General features: G+C 38.6%; 1 protein-coding gene across 1 annotated transcript in view; it reads left to right on the top strand.

Annotated features, from left to right (window-relative positions):
- The window catches only part of LOC140937721 (E3 ubiquitin-protein ligase UBR4-like), a 74,520-nt gene that overhangs the window by 3,359 nt on the left and 55,300 nt on the right, over positions 1-15,861 (top strand). The window contains exons 6-19 of the mRNA XM_073387287.1: positions 929-1,098; positions 2,843-2,991; positions 3,722-3,900; positions 4,624-4,867; positions 5,437-5,584; positions 6,595-6,767; positions 7,845-8,102; positions 8,879-9,110; positions 9,380-9,600; positions 9,979-10,224; positions 11,084-11,344; positions 12,005-12,100; positions 14,025-14,144; positions 14,740-14,966. Coding sequence (XP_073243388.1) covers positions 929-1,098; positions 2,843-2,991; positions 3,722-3,900; positions 4,624-4,867; positions 5,437-5,584; positions 6,595-6,767; positions 7,845-8,102; positions 8,879-9,110; positions 9,380-9,600; positions 9,979-10,224; positions 11,084-11,344; positions 12,005-12,100; positions 14,025-14,144; positions 14,740-14,966 — 2,724 coding nt within the window. The remainder of the gene's footprint in view (positions 1-928; positions 1,099-2,842; positions 2,992-3,721; positions 3,901-4,623; positions 4,868-5,436; positions 5,585-6,594; positions 6,768-7,844; positions 8,103-8,878; positions 9,111-9,379; positions 9,601-9,978; positions 10,225-11,083; positions 11,345-12,004; positions 12,101-14,024; positions 14,145-14,739; positions 14,967-15,861) is intronic.

Here is a 15,861-nt window from a genome sequence, read left to right as displayed (position 1 = left end):
ATAATTCTGAAGAGTTACAACATTTCATTAAGCCTGTAGGAGGCCATGTTTATACTACCTTTGGAGGAGGATGGCATCCTGGCACTTCTCCCTCCCCCTCTCACCCACCTCACAATCCCTTAAATCCAAAGGTTGATTGTGCAGGGCTGTCAGTAGGCTGATTTAGCTACAGAACGGGACTTCAGTTGATGATGGGAAAGTGCACGACGTGACTTCCGGTGCTCAATTTGCCACTCTGCTATTGGTCAAGCCAGTAGTTTGATTTGGGTGTGCGGTTGTCAGCTGATGTTCCCGTTCTGTTGCTAAATCAGCATAGTAATGGCCAGGGACTGGGGATGCAAAAGGAAAATAGAACCAATAGAAATTACTAGCTAGCTGTTCAGTTCCCTGGCCGTTAATTGCATATAGCGGGCAACTTTAAATCTTAGTGACAGCTGGTTGTGTCTTGACCAAATACAAGAAGAATGACAACAGACAAGCAGACCATAAAACCACAAACTATTGTATTATTACTGTTTCTGCATATCAGCTCTGATGTGATGTTTTGTATCATACATGTACTGGCATATCCTTAACAACCAGTAACTTTTTATACACCTGTGACACAACTTACAGAATCAGTTTGCAGGATAATAACTGTGTGCTCAGACATTTCCAGAGTGCAGTCTTAACAGGGCATGCACATTCCACATTAAACGAAACCAGATTTGAAATACAGTAAGTTTCGACCACAGTGGTTAGCAGCTACATGAAAGAATGTGCCAGGGACCAGCAGACATATCTCTCTTTCTTCTCCGTCTTCTCTTATCATGAGGAACCTCTGCTAGCAGGGAATCAGGGGGATATGGTTTCTCATTTGGGTATGGATGGTTATTTGAGGAAACACAGCAGGAGATGACTTAAAATGGATGAATTTTCCTTATTGCAGTATCCAGGAGCTGTCTTCTGAGTTGTTGGTTATATCAGGCATCATATCAATCCCTATACTGGAACCACTCTCAGCAAGTCGAGTGGAAAAAGTTAGTCAGTTGGCTTTAGCCTGCCTAAATGTTGCCCTTACAGTAGCCACTGGAAATTTCAGCTTGGCTGGTGCTGCTGGTATGTTACAAAAAGCTGTTGTACAGCTTCTACTAAATCATAATCTTTTGAAATAAATTTTCTCAAACCTCTTATACTTTAGGTATAGTGGCTTCAAGTGTGTACTCTGATGTGATCTGAACACTTCCTTTAATTGCATACATGAACAAAAGGACATTTTTTTATCATCATACTAAGTAAAGTACTATTGTGTACAGGTCTTGAACTCACTTATAGTGAAGCCGTTTTCCCGATATACATTTCAATGTACGTTTGTTCTTTTTTGTTGCATATGTTAAAGATCAAAATTCAATTCAGGATAGAAAATGAGGGACAAAATTGTTGACACACTTCCGTAAAATGGCCCCTTTTTTGTGTAGTGGATATACTTATTACCTTCCCCTTTCTACCCCAACCCCTTCCCCCAAAAATCAAAAATCAAAAATCAAATGAATTTTGGACCCTCAAGTCTTTTTTTTACTTCAGACAACATTGATTTGGGGGATGAGGGGATTTAGGGCGTTTAAAACAGGGTCTGAAATTAACTTTTTAATACGGGCGCCAGCTGGCGATCAAGTATAAATTTTTGGTCGCCAGAGGGCAAATTGTGGTCGCCAAAAATTCCCCCTCCCTTTTTTTCCAATAATTGTTTAAACACGAATAAAAAATGCATGGTATGGACGTTTTTATGCTCGAAAATTGCACTACTTCCACTCCCGATATCAGAAAGCAACCGTACGTGTACGAGAGAAGTCTTTTTTTTTTCCGCAAATTACTTTTTGGAGATATAAAGCTGTCTGACTTAGAACGTAGGAACAGAAAGCTGTCTGCCTATGACTGCACTGATCATATCAAAACTCTATTTTTTTCCGATAACTACCACGAAACACGAAACATAAACACGAGTCAAGCCGCCATGTTGCTCGTACTAGGCCACAACTGTGCCACATCACTCGTACCAGTACACAAAGTACATAACGTACTTACCGAACAACATGGCGGCTTGGAAACGTTCAACTTGTATTGATCGTAGCTATTGTGGAGGTATTATTACAGGAAGATTCATTTCACTTTTAATTAAAAAATATCAGCAGGACAAAAAGTAAGACACCTGTTGGCAAATAGCTTCCAGGTTTCAATTCTTAATCAGTTTCTCCGAACGTTAAAGTCAACAATAACAACCAGCTTTACAAGTCGCTAGCTGGCGACCAGCTATGAAATTCTGGTCGCCAGGACTAAATTTTTTGTCGCATTGGCGACCAGGAAGGCGCAATTTCGGACCCTGTAAAAGGAATGAAATAATAAGTGAATTAAATATTTTGATAAAAGCACCCATTTTAAACAAGTGTTTCAACTACTTTTGTCCCTGATTGTAGGTTGATCCTCAATTTCCTTTGTCTCCTAGTCCTAATTCATGGATAATTAAGACAATTGAAAATCAACCTAGGTTAAAAAATTTGAACCTGACTTTAATTTTGACTGTCAGTATTCTCATACAGTGTACATGTGTACATGTACTTTTGTTTTTTTTTGTTTTGCACATACTGTTTTCTTAATGCTAATAAATGCACAAACATTGTCGAGTCTGCATTCCGTATGTGAGTGTTTGTCTCATAGCCTGTCTGAGACAGAGGAAAATTGAGAATTAAACTTACCCAATTTCGATTCCCAAAGCAAAAATGCATAAACAAAGAAATTCTTCTGGTTTATTTATATCTGTTGAAAATGAAAATAATAACAACAAAATTTGTCTTAAATGTTTCAGGAACAACAGGATTGAGTAGACCATTATCAGGCAAAACACTGTTGGGAAGGTCGTCACTGTCAAAGGCATCTGGAGCAAAATCTGTCAGCAAAGTGACTGGTGAAGAAGAAAGCTTAGAAAGATGTGTTCAGAGCATTGTGGAAAACTGTGTAAGAGGCATTAATTTTATGGTTGTGCTCTGCATGTACAATGTACAAATGAGTGAAATTTAGATGATGATTAATTTTTTTCGGGTAGAGGGGGGAGGGGGAGGGAAATAAATCTCTTGAGCCATAGTCTCCAGCAGAAAGTTGCTTGATGGGGGTGGGTACCAGGGGTGTCTAGGAAATGTCTAAGATGCTTCTACTTTCGGCACAACCAGTCCCTGCACAGAGTTATACCTTCCTGGCTTATAAATTTCCATGCCTCTCAGTCATAAGCCCCTGTGCCATCAACACCAGGCAACCATCACAGTAAATAATCAGTGGAAAAGTAACGGGGTTGGGGTTGGTGTAAAAGCAAAGGCCAAACAAAGCCCAGTGGCCTTTATGAAGCACTGTATTTAGTACATGGTGCTTATGCAGACTGACTACACCTGCACCACCAAACAGGCCACTGACTGACAACACATGATAGTGCTCGTGGTTAACAGCATTAAAGTTAATTTAACAGCACTGTAGTGGTGTTTTAAAGCTGTTAGCCAAATTAGAACGTGTTTGGGGTATGTAATGTGGATTTTGAGACAAAAATTGACCAGTCTTTTTCGTTAATTTTGCAAAATCCTGTGAGATTAATTTTCAGAACTCTTCTTTAAAGAAGAGTTACTAGAAGTACACTGTAGATTGCATACATCATGTTGCCAGAAAGATGTGATTTTATTTGTACTTTTGGTTGTGGCAGATTAATGTGTTTGATGTTATCTGCGGAGTTATATCATCATCATCACGAGCAGGAGGACAAGTCTTGCAAAACATTCACATGTTGGCAGCCCATAGAATAATTCAAGGACTGTTACCGGTGCTTGGGTTAACTCCTGAAGATAGTAAGGCCAAGGAAACTGCTGGTGCTAAATTCAAATGGTAAAATGTATAACAGCACTTAATTAGAGTTGTACCTCCCGTAAGGGACCACCCAAAATGCAAAGATTTACTCGTCGCATACGAAAGGTGTTTCCTTACACACACTGTTCATGTATGAGAATCGAACCACAGGCAGTCCTTTCCAAGTAGAGGTCATGACATATTAGGGCCATTTATACGAGGAAAAATAAGACGCGAACTTTCCGTATAAACGGCACATTTCGTCTAAAATAAGACGCGGCTTAGCTAAGACGCATCTTATTAGATAAGACATGCTCGTATAAATGGTACAGTTCGTGTCTTATTTAAGGCACGTCTTATGTAAGACGCGTCTTATTTTTTCTCATATAAATGGCCCTATTGACTGTTTGGTTTAAGAATTAATTGAATGCCACATCTAATTTGCAATAATTATGTGTAGTTCCATATGATTGTAAACTCTGTGAAGCATGACCTTGTACAAATACAGTGTGTAGAGATCAGGCCGTGGGTCAAAATATTATGTCACTTACAAGTGGTTAAAAACAATGAAATGTTTTAAAACTGTGACCCCAAAACGTGATGGAGGCCACTTACAAGAGTGATTCTTTACTTCGGGCTCCAAGTATAGGGCTTTGACTAGGAAACTCTGGGTGTTTCAAATAGGTGATCACTACTTGAACTTTAATTTGTTCTTTGCTTTGAAACTTTTCAAGAATGATTCTTGTTTATCGTTATTGGCAGGCTACAAGGTGTCAACTCATTAGTGGTTACTCTTGCATCACATGGCATCACCCTGTTATCCTCTCTGTTGGAAGAGCTTCAAGTGGAAGGACTTATCACTGAAGCTGAGGATGAACAAGTCTCCATTGGAGCTGATTTCAGTGTCAATTCTCCTTGCTCTGCTTGGAGGAGAGTCAAGAAGTTGATGGATGAACTGCCACTTTTAAACTACTTGCTAGCACAGTTCTCTACATTGTACAGAATGGTGGGCATTACATTTTCTGTTTCTACTTTTCAAATAACTCAACATTCCACATTTAAGTTCTTGAATTGGAGTATAGGCTTGCTTTGGAGTATAGGACAGCAACAGCAATGGGGACATCATTAAAATAATAAACCTGTCGTTTTCTTTGAGAATTTATAACAGTTATTTCAGCTGGCTCAATTGGTCAAATGTAGGTGACTTTTCCTGTAGTTGAATTTTTAAGGAGCACATCAAAGTTTAACAATGGAAACAAAAATTTGTTGTCAAGTGTTTATGTGCTTTTTTGGTCATGTTGCTTGTCGGAATTACCCTGGCAGGGTCTCAGACAACATTGTCTTAGATGATTAATTACATTGTATAGCATGTGCATGCAGTTTACATGACTACATACACTTGTGGGTGATGCACAGTCACTAAGATCTACTGAACCGGGTAAAACAATGACAAGAACTCAGCTTTGTTGAAGGTGGTGAACAGTCCATATTCCAGCTTTAGTGACAATACTGCACAATCTATCTTTTCATGAATATAATATTCTGAATTCCATTGCATCCTTTTCTTGTCTACAGGCTACAGCCATGATCACACCCACTGTGACAGCTGGCCAAGAACCATCTCGACCAAGTTCTGGCAAGTCTGACGGTTCAAAGTCACCAGCATCATCTTCTGATGAAGGAGACAGTGAATACATTTCTTATTCAGATGGGAGTAGTGAAGGTATGTTTTGTATACATACAACACAAACTTTATTATGTCATGGTACAATGTACTCTTTTTAGCTACAAAGTTTCCCTTTCTTTTTCCACCCAGCTTTCCTTACCATCAATAATGAAAATCGTTTCCAAATTTCCTCTGAAATGAAGTCTCTAATTGCTTACAACAATATTGGTTGGCTTTTGGATGGGTTAAACCTCAGCTCCAAAGCAAGGCAGCTGTGCTAATTTGTTTGGCTTTTTGTACAATGCACACATAGTTCACTAGCCGCTGACTTCAAAACCTATCTTGATCCTGTATGGGAAAGATGTTGATCAGGATGCAGGGCTGTCAAAAAGTTTTTAAGTAGCAGGCTGATAATGAATAGTGGGCAGCTTTGGAACTCGCACCAAAGACACAAGTTCTTGAGGGCCAAGGGACATTTTGAAAAATAGCCGATCAGAAATGGCGTTTCCAGAGGTTTTCAAGAGGTATTTTCCACCTTGGACGCCAGGTTATTTTTGTTTCGTTAGAATACACACAAGACTGGGAACAATGCCATCAAACTGTCTCAGGCACTCCAAGACGTCCCATGGTTTGAACGTTTTACAGATCTACATGTAAACCTGTTACAATATGTGTTCAATGTCATTCAAAACTGGGAAACAGATGCTTTACAATTTTATTTGATGGTGCTTACTTTTTGTTAGCAGTTATCGTGGAAGGGGATCAAGGTAGCTGGCTAAAGAGGGCTAACTAGCCGGAGGTTTTGGGCGGCTGCTGGCCCTTATTGACAGCCCTGAGGATGGGGTATGTGGAATAAAGCCTCAAGTGATTCCTGATCTAACATTTAATTCTCCCCTTTTTACATGCAAATTCAAAACAAATTCTGCAGTGTAAGGGGAATCTAGTAATTTTTCGATGTCACTTGGGACGTTATTCCAGGCAGTCTTTATTTATTTAGTTTTCTTGTGGGAAAAAATGAATCCAATGTGAATAGAAACTGTGTTGTTCTTTCTATTCTTTTTATTCAGAAGATGAGTCTTTATTTGGTCAGTGGTTTCAAGACACTTTATCATCAACATCACCTGTAACTTCCCCCAGTCCACAACCTCCAGCAAGACAGAAGACTGAGGGAGGTGAGGCTGGTGATAGTGGAACAGAGACAACACCCTCTGGACGCTCTTTCCAAATGGCATTAGAGGAGGTGAGTGATGGTCCAACTAATTGGGTATGACTGTTAAGATTTTATATAATTTATAGAGAGAGTTTTCTGAAAGCACTTGGGTCCGGGTGAGCAGGAAATTATAGGTTGTGTTTGTTTATCATTGGTTTAAATTTTATTTTCCTTTGTTTTGGGGTACATGGTAATGTATAATAATGAGTTTGAAACAAAATGTAAACCAAGGATAAATTTAATCCACAACAGATATATAAATTTGTTTAACAGCTTTTACGTAAACCAGTGCTTTAAATGATAAAACCACCATCATGATAACATAAAATGTTTATCTATATATCTACAGTGGTCTTGAATTTTTATACCTTTATAGCATTTGTATGGCATGTTAAGGGAACGCGTCCAAATATCGGTAGGGAACCCGATCATGGGAAACGGACCCGATTAATTTTCCGATTGATCCGAATCGGTACCGATCTATAGGCACCAGTTACCGTTTCCGATTATGATAAAACTTTTGCCGATTCAATCGGAGCCGGTTGACATTTTAAAAAAGTCCTTCTTCGCAAAATTTTCTTTATTTGGTGGGGTGTAGTGCTACCAGTGTATTGTTGATTGCAGTTGTTACATGGGTTATGGTGGAGGGCATCTCTTCTTTAACACATTTAAATTATTTTTGGCAGTGGAAAAGAGGCACTTTTGTCCCGGGTGCACATACATGTACATGTACCCCCAGTGGTGTTGTAGAAGAGAGCTAGCTCCTATGAGGGTGCATGATATGTGAGCAATAATTTCAAATGCATTTTATATATTTCCCCTTGATACCTAATCTTTCCACACATTTTACTAAAGTTAGTGTTAATTTTTATATATTGCAGCTGAACTTGGAAAATTTTCCTTTTATACCTAAGTATTCCATTTAATGCTGAAAGCTTGAATTTTCGATTTTAATGGTAATGAAGGACATCGATCATTGGAACTTCAATAATAAATTTTATTATTATTATTATTGTTATTTTCAGAATTTCTTGATTACGCTTGAAGCAGTTAGATAATCATAAAAATAAGAGTTTGTAAGTTCTTTTTTTGTTTTTGTTGTTACAGAACATTTACCTAGCAACATGCACCCTACAGTTTTTAACCAAACACCTTTTGAGCAGTACCATACCAGAAATGACTGAATACATCAGGCAGTCTTTCACTGAGGAACATATCTTGGGGCTTGTGAGTGTTGTGCAAGATCTGGATCAAGTTGCTGTCAGCAGAATGTCAAGTGATGTTGACTTGGCCAAGCTCTGTGTTGCTGTTGACCAGGCAGTCCATTTGCTTCTTGTTTCACACTTGCTGTCAAGTGATCAACAGGTTAGATTGTAGTACATTTTCTTCCACAGCTATAGTAAGAGTCAGTCATCAGATATTGTCTTCAGGACCAAAATTGGCCCGTGTGTGATAAAATCTTGCGTGCTGAAATTTCAAACTGGAATTTTTATTGAATGCAAAGTGTCCCTTACACTGTAATTGTTGCTGGTGGTGTTGGGACAAAGTAAATACCACTTACTAATCTAATTTTTTTTTTTCACCTTGAGCAAGAGTGAATTGTTGTACCAACAAATAACATTATTGCTGTGAATTTGTGTCAGCATACTGCAAATCTTGCCCTTACCATGCACAGTGTTGTCATAAGTGATGTAAGATTGGGTCTAAGCCCACATTTTTGCTTTGTCTACCTCACCACAATGGTGACTTACCTGGACATAAGTTTTATGTTCTTTCAAGAAAGAAAAATTATTTTGAGCTATGCTCTTCACTAAACCAGTCAGATTCTGGAGTTATCCCTGGACTCTTCTCTTGTTTTCAAACAGTCATGGCAACACATTGTCTCTTAAACAACCCTGCTCTACTTATCAATTCCACTTTGCTTTGTATCTGTTTGGGTACACAATTGTAGATGTAGGTCACAGGTGACCTCAAAATTTTTGTACGCATATACTGGACAGATGCTCTACAAAATAAACTGTTACAACAGGAGAGCAACTACCATTTACCAGGGCTATGACCATTCATGACCATTTTATAAGACAGTATACATGTAGCAATACAATATCCTTTACCCAATTTTAATCTTATTTCTTTATTAGGATGTGTTTCTGGGCCATTTGGGCCTGGCTCCATTGGAGGAAGGGCCATGGCCACTGAAGGTGAGCAGACGATGTCTGGGCATTCTTGCCAGGGTACTGCTGGCACGGCAACAGAAGGCTCTTCAAGCAAACAGTGCAATGGACATTGCTGAATGTGTTACAGTGTGGAAAAGGCTGATAAATACACTCCGAGATTTGTCTCTTCAAGAGGGGCCAGTTTGTCCTCCTCAAGGTAATGTATTGCAAAAGCATTAGCGTCTCCAGTTTGCTGCTCATTGCTATCAGGCAGACAAAGAAATACACCATAATCTCATCTCTCATCCTCTGGCACTCAACATTGGGGGAATCAACTAATGTCTGGGGAAACAGATGTCAGGCAAATCAGTTTTTGTGTAAAATTATCTGTTACTGCCGCTGTAGCTCCAATTAAAATAATTTATTTGCCTTGAGTATGATTAAGGTAATTATAAAAGACAATGTTATCTTGTTGTTTTCCTTCAGATCTAAATGTGGAGCATCTTCAGCTGTTGGTGTTTATTTTTCATAATTTCTCCATGGCTCAACGTAAAGCTCTGTTGACATACTGTGCAAGAGTTCTCATAGCAGTTTCTGACTCTTCTTCTGCAACACATACTGCTCCCCTGCCACTCTGCCATCTCTTGTTACTGTTGGACTTCTTCCTTCATCATTTGTCAAAACCACCGCAAGATCTCTTCAAGCAGGTCTGTTTGACCCAAAATTATGTTTGCAGCCAAACCCCGCTTTAAGGACACCTTGTTAATACGGAGACCTTTTTCTCTACATTCAACCTGTTTAATACAGACGCCCCATTAACATGGACACTTTCTATAACCCCTCAGTGTCTGTATTTATGAGGTTTGACTGTACTTGATAGCTACTTGTACTTGTAGTTAGGTTTTTTAATCCTGTTATGTTTGATTTTTGTAGTATGTTTTTTTTTGCTTATTTGAGTGGAGTGCTGGAAACTACACTATAAGCACCATAAACAAAGCATAATTAATTATGCATTTCCATGTATTACACAGATGGTACCTCTGTAAGCCTATGTATTCAAGTTTTTGATCTTGCTTTTCTTTCAGGTTCAGCATAATCTATTTCAGAGTTGTATTGCAGCCACTGACAAAATATCAGAAACTAAAAGCTCTTCAGAACCGTTTGAACCTTTGTATTATGTAACAGCTGAGCAAGAAGATGAGTGTCTGTCAAATTCTGACATAAAAGCCCATTTGCTTGCTGAGGAGTCCTTCCCGTCCAACTCTGTCAATGGTAAACCCAGGTTTTATGAGATAAGATCAATTCAGCAAGAGGAAGAGTTAGACAAAGAGGTAGGTTATTACTAAATATGAAGAGAGTTATGCTCGTTTTAATTTTTTTTTCACAGCCACTGTTATGCTTGGCACCTGAGGCTTATTTTAGCATTGTCAGGTACATGTCTATTGTTGGTAGTATTTCAGAAGTGTGTTGGCTGACCATTATACATCTACCTCCAGAGGAGAGAGCAATGAGGCAGAGGGGAATCAGGTGTTGGGCCGCATATGTGAATTTCACTTTTAATTTGTTTTAAGAAGTTTCGGACATCTGCAAATTTAAATCGATTGTTTCAAGCGACATGAAGTCCTTGTGGGGCTGCCTCAAAGCAAAAAAATCAAGAATGTTGTAATAGCAACTATTGAATTAGTGCTTGGCAACACTGAATAAAAGTTTCGGAAAACCAGCTTTTGATGAATTGAAGCATTTAATTGGTCTAAAAATAACTTTGGTGAAATTCAAATATCCCAAGGGCTAGACTGGCGTTTCCCTCCCTGGCACATTTTTCTTTCTTGACCTCCACCATCAACAAACGATCTCATTTGGACTGATCGAGAAGGAAAGGTTGAAGATAAAAACCTGGAAACTTCATAGCTTCCTGAATGGTTACACTGATATTAGGGAGCTTAAAGGACTCCGTGCAATCTTGTGGTGCTAACCAAAAGTCAGAACTTGGCGGTGTGACCGGTTATTTTGAAAATCAAACAATAGGTTGTTCTCCAGAGTTTTTGCCAAATCTTATCACTGCCGTGTATGCTATTTAGGAACAGACCAATCTGGTTGGACAATCTTAATTACTGGTAGAAATTATATTTTCGACTAGCCTTGTCTGGCCTGCCAGTTCTGACGTTATTGTGTTGCATGTTTTTTTCACAGGCTTGCTCAACACTTCTCAGTTTGTCTGAAGAAGGAATAACTTACAGAGATTTTTACTCTGCCATAATCAAGCTTTTGATGGCAGGATCTCTACAGGAAGTAAAAACCGATTCAGAAGAGGCCCAGTCAGTATCACGAAATGCTGTTGTAGTAAAACGCTGCTTTAGCTTGACGTGGCGTATTCTTCATTACTTGCCGCCATCAGTGGAGTTTTTCAGCACCCTCTCACAGGATCTAGAAATGCAACATCTAAACGTGACAGTGAGTAGAATTATTTTAGAAAAGTGTAGGCATGAATTTACAGACTCACCACATGTGGTCTATTTTGTTATGTACAGTTGTACAGAACTAGTTTCAACTGTGGAATCTGCTTCCATTGCACCTCAGAAATTGCTGCAATGTTAAAGAATTTGAGAAGCCTCCAGAAGAGATTAATTTAGGATCTTTATTCTAGTTATTGATTAATAGATTGGCACAAGTATAATGTTTATAACCAAATATAAGATTTTTGGTTATCAGAGTTAAAGAATTTATTCAGGGTGTACAAGTGTTTAATTCAGAATATTTTTATAGTATACAAGATGATATATAGTCCATGAACTTTTAAACGAGTTTAATTATTAGCTTATAGGTGTTACATGTCTGGAAACGTTTCACCACGACTTACTTCTACAACATTCTGCCACGTTGTCCAGAAGTGGTTGCTCGAGACAGATAATCAGGAGTGAAGTTGTAAGAATAACAAAAAACAACGAAAACCAAGTCACAATTTTATTAGCTTTCCTCTTCTTCCAAAAATAGCTGGATTCAGTACCAATCCTAACCTATACCAATAACAGGCGCATTTTATAAATTCTGTACGATCTCATTTCTTGACATAATTCCTAATAAATGTTCTTTTGTTTTAACTCTGTTTAACAGGATCCTGACCTTGCGAATCTATTATGTAGTTTGAAATTTGTGTCAAAACTTGGCGGCTCTGCAAATCCTGACACTACATTCTGTGAATACCTCAAGGTATGTTAACTGTCTATTGTGTGGCCTAAAAGACATGTTTGTCTTGAATTCTCATACCAAAAATAAGGGAACTGTGTGTCACGAAATTAATCAAAATTCAAACGTTGGAAACTACCGCCAAATTGGGTGCAGGGTGCAAAGAAAGTCAGTTTTACAGGTTACCATTGGGGCAAGCAGTAGCTAGCATGTTCTAGCCTAAAAGTCATTTCAGCTAGCCCCAAAAACTTTTTGATATGCTGGATTGATTACAGTTCTTCTGTAATTTGAATTTCTCAAAAAACTTTACTTGCCCGTTGGGCAACTTAAGAGCAAAATTCACTAGCCCAATAGCAAAATCCACTAGCGCCAGGCTATCGGACAGTACTTTCTTTGCACGCTGTGGGTGAAACATGAAAATAGCCAAAGAAGATGAGCATGGCACAGCTCTTTAATTCTTTGTAGCAGTAGAGCATAGGGCTTTCCACAAGCTGCTCAGCAACTTTTTGACAACTTGTCGTACTTCGAGCAAATTTTAACATTTTGGGGCAATTTCTCTAGTTTTCTACTAATTCTGAGATATCGAAGCAGCTTTTATTTCTTGAACTGGCCTTGCTTCCATATTTCACAATGTCTTAGTAGACAATTTATGAATTTCCTGTAAACAAGGAGGCAAATCCTCCCCCTAGGGCAGATCATGGGCGCAAGATAAAAGTAGCCGGGCTGCTAGGTCAGCGGTTTTTTAAAGAAAATTAAGAATGGCGGAGGAAGACTCACACTCGACTTTCTCAAGTGAAGAAGGTTATTCAACAATTTTATTGGCACATACTAAGATTTTTACGAGTAGAGCAGCTTAACAAAGGAAGTGATAAGTAGCACAGATCACGGATTTGTTTGTTTTAAACCAGGGATATATAATACCGTAAAATTCCGAAAATAAGCCCCAGGGCTTATATTTTTCAAAGGCCCTTTTTGAGGGGCTTATTTTTGGAGGGGCTTATATTCGGAGGCGCTTATGTATGGAGGGAAATTTGCGTTTCAAAATTGATTGGGCTAGCTTGTAGTGGGAAGGAAATTTACCATTTTTGGTTTGTCTTACTTTGTATTCGAGGGCAAATTCCAAGTACAAGCCCCTCGGTGTGAGGGGCGATTTAACGGAGGGTCTTTTTGCGTTACGATTTTGGGGGGCTTATATTTGGAGGGGCTTATACATGGAGGGGCTTATTTTCGGAATTTTACGGTATTCATATGAAAGCAGCAAAACATCGACTGTTAGTGTATGCCACAAATTTACTGGCTGTTGAAACAGTCAGTTTAAAAAGGAATGAGACTGCTTGGAATGTTACTATGATCAGCGCGTTTGAGTTTTATTTCATACTTACTCGATCTCTGCCTCAAAATTCCCATTCCTTTTTAATTCTTTGTGCAAGTACAGCAATTCTGTATAACTGTAACATAAAGAGAAAATAGATTGTGTTGATTCAATGGTCATGTTTAAGGTATATTCTTGGTTGTCTGTGTTTGGTTTTAATTGTTCATAGTTCATTGATAAATAAATAAACTAAATAATAATAAATAAATGGATAAATAAATAAATCTGTGCAAGAACGTCCCATTGATCATCCCGTAATTTTGGAATGTTACAAAGTTATGCGATTTCCTTTATCCTTTTGTACCAGCGGGATAAGTCGACATTTTTTGCATGTTTCTGATTTTTGCCAAACAAGGTGAAAATCATTTTTAAAATGCTCCACAGTATGTTTCCTTACCGTAAAGAAGCCTCAGGCAAAAATTTCGAGGTTTCGCGCGCATTCGAAAATGAACAAAATATCAAGGGGAGGTTTTTGCACTGAGTCCTTATTACCGGTAATCTCCATGGGAAAAGTTGACTAGCTAATTAACTCAATGTGGAGGAGGATAGCAATGCATGTTTGGTTCTTGTCTGCAGGCAAGTCTTGTTGATCAGGGCATGTCAAGTGATGACTCTCAAAGCACCATCGACAAAGTGACAAAACTGAGTGGTGATCTTCATCACAGTGTGGTGATGGCCAAACAGTTCTTAAATGAGGTACATGTGACAGATAACAGGCACCCAAAACAGCCCATTTTACAGTTACAGGTTGAATCAAGGCTGGAGTTGACCTTGGTTGAAAACAAACCTCTCTGATTTATTTTATAAATCATGTTCTTATGCTTAGTAGTATTTTTTGAGAGAAGAAGGAGGTTTGTATTTACATAAGCTTAACCTCAGCTTCACGTTCACTCAAAGGCTAGGACACCAAGGCCACAACTGTAAAGTGTCCTATTATTTGATTTATGAAACAATTATCCCCTGAAATCAGGAGTGCCCAACTTTGTGTGAATTTGTGCAGGAGAAGAGTGGGTGCACTCGCTTATTCAAAGAGAAGACGCACATAGGGTAGCTTCATTTATAGAGGCTGATGTCTGAAAGGACATATGGTAAAATGATACGTTGATCAGTCGTATAATCGTTTATTATTACCCAAGTGTTTCGGGCAATTTTAAAGACGTTTCATTACCTTAGACATTGACTTAAACATTGCAGTCCGTTGAAGACTAAGGACTTTACAAATCACGCCATTGTCAATATTGCCTTAAAGCTGAGAATGTAACAGACCTAGAATGTATAATCTTGTACACAGATAGCCAAACTTCACAGTGAGCTAATCAGGGAAGACATGCCTTATCAGCTGCCTGGACTGTTAAGTCTGTGCGTTCTTGATGCAGTGTTAGGAAAAACCCACGTGGCTCTTAATTCATTGTTTGGAAACTCTGATGATGACCCAGACTTGACGCTTATTGTGGAGAATGCCAATATCCTCCTACCAGTGCTTATGGAATTAATTACATTGTATCAGAAATTTGCTGGGTAAGAGAATAATGAGCCAGAGAAAACAGTCGACATTTGTCGATGCCATCACTGGTTTCTCCGCGAAATGACATCTAAAAAATGACTGCAGAAATTCCATACTGCTGACTTGTCACAACCCAGATGGGAGTTGCGCTTCTGATTAGTTAACGCAATGTTTCTGCGGCACGATCGACCAAGCAGAAGTACTACCCAGATGTGCGTTGTGGTATATCGTCAGGATGGAACTTCTGCGCTGGTTCATTTCGTGGGGAAACCAGTGGTGACATCGCGAGATGCCAGCTTTTTTCTCAGGCTAGAGAATAAAGAGAAATTATTGAGTGGTTTCTGCCAATGCAAGGAATTGTAGACCCTGGTGGTATGTAGTCCATCTACTTGTCACATAGCCCGTTATTCTGTCCACTGGTGGACATCCTTTTTACATTTCGAACTATAGATTGTAATTCTAAAATTTGAATGTGCTTATGATAAACTATAGACTTTAATATAATGAAGTTGTTGAGGCTGAAATATAAATGGTAAATTCACGCTAACGAAAGTCAAAATTGAATTTGATGGCAATACAAGTGCATGTAACGACAGCAGTTCATGTAAACGTTTTCAAACTCTGATAGTAATATTGTGTTCTGTTAGTTAAGCCCTCTCCATACAAGAACCTGCATGTCCAGCCTAAAATTTGAAACGGGTTCTTATTTCCTAAAATCTGTAAAAACATTCTGTTCACTTGAGCAAGTAGAATAGGTCAGCTTTCAGGATCCTCTTTGGAGATAATTTTATGGGTGCCTTATCACTCCAACTGCGATGTAATGGTATGCAGGTTTTATATAACGAATAAGTTGAAAACCACCAATTGATACTCTTAGCTACACTATGTTTTTTCTTCAGAAAATAAGAA

This window comes from Porites lutea, chromosome 5, assembly GCF_958299795.1.
Source record: "Porites lutea chromosome 5, jaPorLute2.1, whole genome shotgun sequence".
Taxonomy (NCBI): domain Eukaryota; kingdom Metazoa; phylum Cnidaria; class Anthozoa; order Scleractinia; family Poritidae; genus Porites; species Porites lutea.
The sequence above is the reverse complement of the archived record's forward strand: the minus strand, read 5'-3'. Positions and strand labels throughout refer to the sequence as shown.